This window comes from Erigeron canadensis, chromosome 6 (assembly GCF_010389155.1).
Source record: "Erigeron canadensis isolate Cc75 chromosome 6, C_canadensis_v1, whole genome shotgun sequence".
NCBI lineage: Eukaryota > Viridiplantae > Streptophyta > Magnoliopsida > Asterales > Asteraceae > Erigeron > Erigeron canadensis.
The window spans coordinates 21,858,690-21,866,497 of record NC_057766.1 but is presented as its reverse complement, the minus strand read 5'-3'; the positions used below and the strand labels follow the sequence as shown (position 1 = coordinate 21,866,497).

The window sequence follows — 7,808 nt, the reverse complement described above, 5'->3', positions numbered from 1 at the left end:
TAGGTTGTGTAATGTAGACTTCTTCCTTTAATTCCCCATGTAAAAATGCTGATTTGACATCCAAATGATGTACTTGCCATCCATGGTGTGCTGCCAGTGCTAAAACTAGACGTACTGTCTTTATGCGTGCAACTGGTGCAAATACTTCGTCGAAGTCTATTCTGTGCTTCTGCACGTAGCCTTTTGCTACAAGTCTTGCCTTGTATTTGATGATACTTCCTTTTGCATCCATCTTGGTCTTGAAGACCCACTTGAGTCCTATTGCCTCATGATTCGCAGGCAAAGTAGTAAGAGTCCATGTGTTATTCCTGTTAATTGAATCCAGTTCTGCTTCCATGGCCTCAATCCATTTCCTATCTGTCGATGCTTCCCTGTAGTTACGTGGTTCCTCTTCCGTAAGTAGCAAACTTTGAGGTTCAACTACACGTGCATTTGCATATACTGCATTCAAATCTTTGAAACCCCGTGTTGGTGTATCATCAAATCTTTCTTCTAAGTTCCCAAATGAACTTGTAGTAGTATATTCCTCCTCTGAGTATGGGTTGTAAGTATATGTAGGTGGGGTAACTGGAGAGTTTGGAGCAGTAGTTTGTTCCTGTTCCTGGTTAGTATCTTCATTGCTTTCCGAGTTGACTGATGTCGTATTTGCATCGTCTATTCCTCGTACCACAAAACTTGTCCATTCTGAGTTTCGTGTCGTTGGTTCCTCTCTACTGTTATCCCAATTCCATGGTTTGGTTTCCATAAACTTAACATCCCTGCTTACATGTTTCCTCTTCTTTTCCGGATCATACAATCTATATGCTTTTGATCCTTCCTCTACACCTAAGTAAATCATGGGTACGCTTCTATCATCCAGCTTCTGTAAGTGAGGTATCGTTACCTTAGCATAAGCTGTGCACCCAAATATCCTTAGTTTTTCCAGATTTGGTTTTCTGTTGTAGAGTGCCTCGTATGGAGTCTTATCCACCAGGGCTCTTGTAGGGACCCTGTTTAGTATGTAGATGGCGTGTCTAACTGCTTCCGCCCAAAAGTTGAGTGGCAACTTCATTGCCTTCATCATACTTCTAGTGGTAGATAGCACTGTTCTATTTCTTCTTTCCACGACTCCATTTTGTTGTGGTGAGTAAGGTGCTGTTAATTGTCGTGCTATGCCATTCTCCTTGCAATACTTGGTAAATTCATTAGATGTGAACTCACCTCCTCTATCTGTTCTCAGCATCCTTAATTTTGTCCTCAATTCCGTTTCAATATGTTGTCTAAATTCCTTGAAAGTATCAAATGCTTGATCTTTCGATGTCAGGAAGTAGGCCCACATGAAACGTGTACAGTTGTCCACTAACAAGAAAATATATTGTTTTCCGGAGTGTGTGGTTGGGCTTATAGGGCCACAAAGGTCTCCATATACTAAATCCAAGGGTTTCTTCGATCTAAATTTGGCTTGATTTGGGAATGGAGTCCTACTGTATTTTCCTAATCCAAGGGTTCCTGCGTGATCAATCTTAGGAATTCCTTCCACTAGATTCTTTCTTGTCATGTTCTTGATGTCCTCAAAGTTTAGATGACCTAATCTAGCGTGCCACAACCATGCTTGGCTATCTATATTTGCTAGGAGACATATGGGTGTACCTATCTTTAGTTTGATGTTGTAAAGTCTATTCCTTGATCTCTCAATCTTCATCAGCAACCTCTTGTTTTTGTCATGTAAAGTCAGTATGTTTCCTTCCATGACGACTTTACACCCTATCTCCGTGAGTTGTCCTAGACTCAGTATGTTGCTCTTAAGGTTTGGAATGTAGTATACTTCCGAAATAATCTTTTGTTCGTGATTCCTACATCCTAACAAAACAGAGCCTTTTCCTTTTATCTCTACATACGATCCATCTCCAAAATGAACACGTCCTGTTATCTTATCATCAATATCTCTGAAGTGACTCTTAGTTCCCGTCATGTGGTTGCTAGCACCATTGTCTAAATACCAGATGCTTTCATCTGTTGTAGCATACTTTTCGGGTTGAAATTGTCCTTCATTTAACAGTACCTCTTCGTGCTCAGTTTTGTGTGTTGCCATACTTTGCTCATATCCTTCACTTGCTTATTCCACTTTATGTTTGTTCTCCCCTTGCGAGTTGAGCCTTCCTCTTTCGAGTCGTTTCTATTTCTATTGTTTTGCCAGTTTCCTCGTGAAGAGTTTGATCTACCACGTCCGCGATTGCCGAATCGCTTTCCTCTTCTAGAGTGTTCGCCTTGCGCAAATAATAAGTTTTCCTGGCTGTTTCCACGTCCGCCTTTCTTGAGTCTAATTCTTTCCTCATACGCTTTTAGTTTTCCAATGATCTCGTCGAACGTCATTTCGTCTAGATCAGAGTTTTGTTCAATGGATGCCACTATCTGGATAAACCTATCTGGCATGGAATCTAAAAGTTTCCGTACTAATAATGGTTGATCCAAGGTTTTTCCTAGTTCTTTTGCCTTAGTGGCATAACCATTTAACTTAGCGGCAAAGGCATCTAACGTGTCGTCCTCCCTCATTTGGAGTGTTTGAAATCCAATCATCAACGATTGTAAACGTGCCTTCTGCACTTTATCTTCTCCGACATGTCTCTTTTTTAACGCCTCCCAGACTTCCTTCGCAGTCTTACACCCCGCAACTTGCAGTATCACATCTTCGGTCAATGCTTGGTATAAAAAGGCAATCGTTGCCTTATCCCTTTTCTCATCGGGTACCGCATCTTCCTTAGGTTCTATCATCTCCCATAATCCATTCGCTTCAAGTATAACTTTGATTTGAATGGCCCAAACGGTATAATTTGTTTCTTTCAAAACGGGGCATTGATAATGAGAGATAGGTACAGCGGGTTTTTGTGTTACTAAGGCGCCATTAGGATTTTCTCCAGACATGGTTTCTATTCTAATAATCTTCGCTTCTAAAAATTTGGGGCTTTCCTAATAGTATAGATAATAAATTTATACTACTAGTAAATTAGAAATCCAAGAATAATTTAGATTTCTAACCTTGGTGTTGTGGATATCCGAAAATAATTCCTTTTAAAGAATCGTTGTCAGAGAAGCGTCCCCCTCTTGTCGATCAGATAAAAGTGTTGCCCAAATTTGTAGAAATCCCTTAAGAAAATCTGATTTCAAATAGAAGCCCAAGTAATAATTCCTTGTCGGCCCAAATAAATCAATCTGCTTGCTCTAAATAAAAGCCCAACAAACTTGATTTGTTTTTCCTTTTGTGTCGATCGTACGCTGCTTCCACAAAAGTGTGGATTTTTTTTTTTATTTACTCGTATTAAACAATAAAAAAAAAAACAAAAGCAGTTTTCTCCTTCTGTGTCGTTCTTGATAACCGCTCCCAACAGAAGTGTTCTTCCCCCAAAATCAAAAAACCGATGCCCTAGGGTTTGCAGAAGTTGATTTGTTTTCAGTGGGTTCCTTCAATCGGGTTATTCCTCTTCTTATTCAAGAGTGTGATCGAAGTGTTCTTTCCTCCAATCGGTTTGTTCCTTTTTGCAGAAATGTGGGATTGAAGTTGTTACTTCCTCCAATCGGTATATTCCTCCTCAAGAGTATGATTGAAGTTCCGCCGGTTATAATCTGTTCCGGTTGTGCACCACCGTATCCGACGTTTCCGATTATATATCCAAGTAAGTCTCTATTTCCTGTTACCGTATTCCACCACCGTTGATTTTTCCGGCGTGTGTTTTTTTTATTTCCGGTCATAGTGTGTTGAATCAAAGATCCTATGCTCTGATGCCAATTGTTGTCCCTAATCGTTTGATTCACAAAATAGAGCGAGAGAAATATACTGAAATATAACCGTGTGATAGATTACTAATTCTGTTACAGACACTTGTATATATAGACATTTACCGAACCATCATGACTATTCACGAATGGTCATGTCTATTCTAAACTATCTACCATTGTGGTTGTTCACCAACAGTCACGGCCTTCTACGAATAACTTCCAATAACCGCTATTCGGTTATTATCTATTATATTGACACACTAAACCCCTATATTTACATAACACATAAATATAGTGTTAACCAAGCAATAATTCGGGATTATGGTCCACATAATAATCCAAAAAAAAAAAAGATTAAAAGTTTCAAACTTGTGTGTATCAGCCAAATCTTCTTACCAGATCACCCTGGCGGTTGGTCACGTAATCTTTTAGCCGACCCATACTGAAGGGGCACATAATGAAATCATCAAAAATACCATTTGAAATGGTTAATGAAGGGTCTATATCTGTAAAATCGAGCTTTGAAACCAAAATACTACAAAAGCAAGAGTAGTTGTGTATATTAAAGCATGAAATGAAAATATTTTATGAAGAGCTAAGATATCGAACACATACCTTCTTAGAAGCTCGTATTCAATTGTATTATAATTTGGAGAACATAAAAGCCTCATAAAAGCAGCCCCGAAGGCTAGACATGGAGAAGAAACAGTTGTCCGCCTAAAAACTACATATTAACAAGTAATAGAACACAAGGGGAGCAAGTTGGATCCATTTACTTATCAACGGGTCAATCTAGCTTGTGTCATCTAAAATGAGCTGAATTAAATAGCTGAGTTCAAAGGGATCAGAATCACGCGAAGTCTATTTAAAATGAATACAGCCTCCTATGTTTTTAAACCTATACCTCTAGCCTTCATAAGTGGGCCCATATGGTCACATGATGGCGGTACGATTGGGGTTTCACCCCTTTGGTTAAAATGTGTCGAAGCCGAGATTCAAACAAGGGAGTTTAGAGTAAATGGGGGATGTTTTACCAACTCTACTAATGTAAGTTCGTAAAAATAAAATGAATATAAGCCTCATATGTAAGTTGGCAATCACAATTAATGCTTAATATACTTGTACATTATTCATTATAAATGAGCAACAAACTGCTGTTGATAAATACAAACCGCCCGACCCTTTACCTGACTTGTCCTTCATGCTACCAAAACAGAACATCTTTGTTTGAGAATTGCAAACCTCGATAGTAAGGACCCATTTATCCCAATTCATTGGAACCTTTAACTTCAATATCATCAGCGTGTAGTGGTTTCAATATCATAAATGTCTGCTCGCCCGTCACAGAATTCTGATAACAATGGTACTAACATAGTTAATTAAGACTTGTAATACAAGGACCAGGGTAAAAAGATAAATTATAACAGAATGAATCAAAGAGAGCAGCTACAATAAAAAGGGCTTAACTGGAACTTCACATATGTAAAATGGAGCGAGTTTATGATTTTTCCAGAACCGAAATAAGTCCAAAGTAAGCCCGAAAGAGACACCCAAGTAGTGGACCTTCTCGTGCTGTCTTTCATGAAGATGAACAAGAAATGGTGGAAGGTCTAGCTTGGGTTTGATTCTTGCTTAAGCAATGATACCTGACATCATTACATAAAATGTTATTTAAGAAACAGTAAATGTAAAAAATAATCATTACTAAGATCTTACTTTCTCAGCCGCCTCAGTCATTTTGAGATGTGGAACTTCAGCATCATTCTGGACGTCTACTTCAAAGGAAGAGAATTGACCCTCAAAGTACCTACAACATTTGAGACCTTAGAACACAAAGATTGTTAGAATATGATCACGTAAAATGAACGTATGTCTGAAAAGTATTTAAGCCTACGGGGTCACACGTCTCAGCACGAATGTAACTATAATTAATCAATATACTAAATGTAATTTAATAATTAATTAGATCACGAAAAACTAACGATTGTCCGTTAAAAAGTTAATAGTTAACGGTACTTAATTAACGGACTTAACGAAGGAGAGAATTGTAATTAGAAAACAATTAGGAAACCCTCTAGAATGTTCTTGGGGGGGGGGGGGGGGGGGGGGGCGAATAGGAGAAGGAAGGGGTTTCACAAACCCTAAACTTGGCCATCAAGTAAACCTAATCCTATAAATAGAGGCCTAAGTTAATTGTTTTATATATATATATAGATATAATTTATAAGGTTTTCTGTAACAATCGTGATTCTTGACTATTTGACCATGTGTACATTTTGACTAAGTAATAGTTAATCAATATATATATATATATATATATATATATATATTCAAGTGCAAATTGAGGTTCAATTTAGTGCAAGGTGTTAATATGGGCCAATTTTTATGATATAATTTGTATGATTTAATTTGAGATTTATGTGCAAATTGAGGTCATTAGCTAGTGCAAATCGACTCTCGTTTAGTTAACATCTAAGTTAACTAGTAGAATGAAAATGGGTCATATCCATGGGTTCAAGCCCAACCCATGACCCATCTAAGAGATCCAACCCTATCGTTCTCTCTTTCACTCATTCTTCCATCCATTCAATTCTCTTTCACTCTCTTTACACTAAATGCAAGAACATTCAAACATCTCTCTCTCCCTCTAAAACTTTAGTTCATTTAATGGTGTTTCAAATGGAATAATAATAAAATCATCATCTTTATAATCATTCTACCATCATATCAAAAACCCAAGTTTCAAAGTGCAAGAAAACTCTTCATCTAGGTCAAATTCGGGTTTGAGTTCTTATGGAGGTTTTGTTAAGTGTTTTCTAGCTCAAATTCACCATATCAAGTTATTATATATGTCTTTCATCTGAATCTAAGCATCCTTGGTTGTTTCGGGCGTAAAAATCGGGTTTGGGTCAATTTGAGTTGTAAATGGGTCAAGATCGAATTGAACAAGGAAATGTGTTAAAGGGATGGATTTGGATGTTGAAACATGTTTAGTTATGTCCAATTATGTTTAACTATGCGTAAAAATGGGTCTTGAGGCTGTAAAAATCGATTTCATGGTCTACCTATCAAGAAATTAGGGTTTTGGGTCGTGTTTGGGTCAAGAACACCTGCTGGTGTGTATCTGTTCAGAACCAGGCGTAACTTACGCCCCTTTAGGCGTAGCTTACGCCCCTCTCCATCATCATTTTTGAAATTTCCTTCTGTTTACACCAAAACTTGGAAACCTTATGCCAAAATACACAATTCCAGGGCACCGTAACCTACGCCCCTCCCTAGCCGTAGCTTACGCCAGTTGAAACTTGCCCAGCGTAGCTTACGCCCTCCCCAGCGTACCTTACGCCCTTTGAAATTTTTCCTAGCGTAACCTACGCCCAGATGGGCCGTAATTTACGCCCCCTCTAAAGTTCATTTTTCATGTTTTGATTACTAGATAGACTTCTAGTTTCCTTGGATCGAGTCGAACTTTAAAATGAGTCCCTTCTTGAGTTCTAAGGTATCCTATTCGCGTCTTAATACGTATTCAAGTCCCGAGTCCCATTTAAAAGTTCATAAAAGATAAAAGAGAACATAATTGCGTATATATTGATACGTACATGTATGTTTTGATAGGTTGTGATCGATTGACAATTAATTGACGTCCTAGCTGACTTTAAGTCCGATAATCAAGGCAAAGGTGAGTTTTCATAGTTTCCCTTGCTCTTTTAAGAGTCGGGCTGAAGAGTGTACCTTGTGCATTGATGACATTTGTGATTTACATGTTGTGTGATGATTTTGTAGTCGTGCAAGTATGTGTTTTCATTGTATGGTTATTGTATGTGTATGTTGAGATGTTTTTAGGATAGTTGTGTATATATGGAAGACGTTAATGCCTTTGAAAGGTTGGAGATGTGGTGGGAAGGCCGCAGGTGACCCTATATATAAACATCAAAGGCTTTTCAAAAGTAGTAACGTACAAAGTATATACGCAAGGTGTTTCATTTTGTGTAGACAATGACGATCAAGTTACGTGCAATGAGCATAATGGGGTGCATGATGACATTTCAAACGGGTAC

At 38.1% G+C, this 7,808-nt stretch overlaps 1 protein-coding gene across 1 annotated transcript; it reads right to left on the bottom strand.

The window, feature by feature from the left end:
• Nucleotides 1-2,031: 2,031 nt before the first annotated feature.
• LOC122604464 lies at nucleotides 2,032-2,901 on the bottom strand. The gene has a single exon (XM_043777358.1). The coding sequence runs from the start codon at nucleotides 2,899-2,901 to the stop codon at nucleotides 2,032-2,034; it is 870 nt and encodes a 289-aa protein (XP_043633293.1).
• Between the last annotated feature and the right edge of the window lie 4,907 nt (nucleotides 2,902-7,808).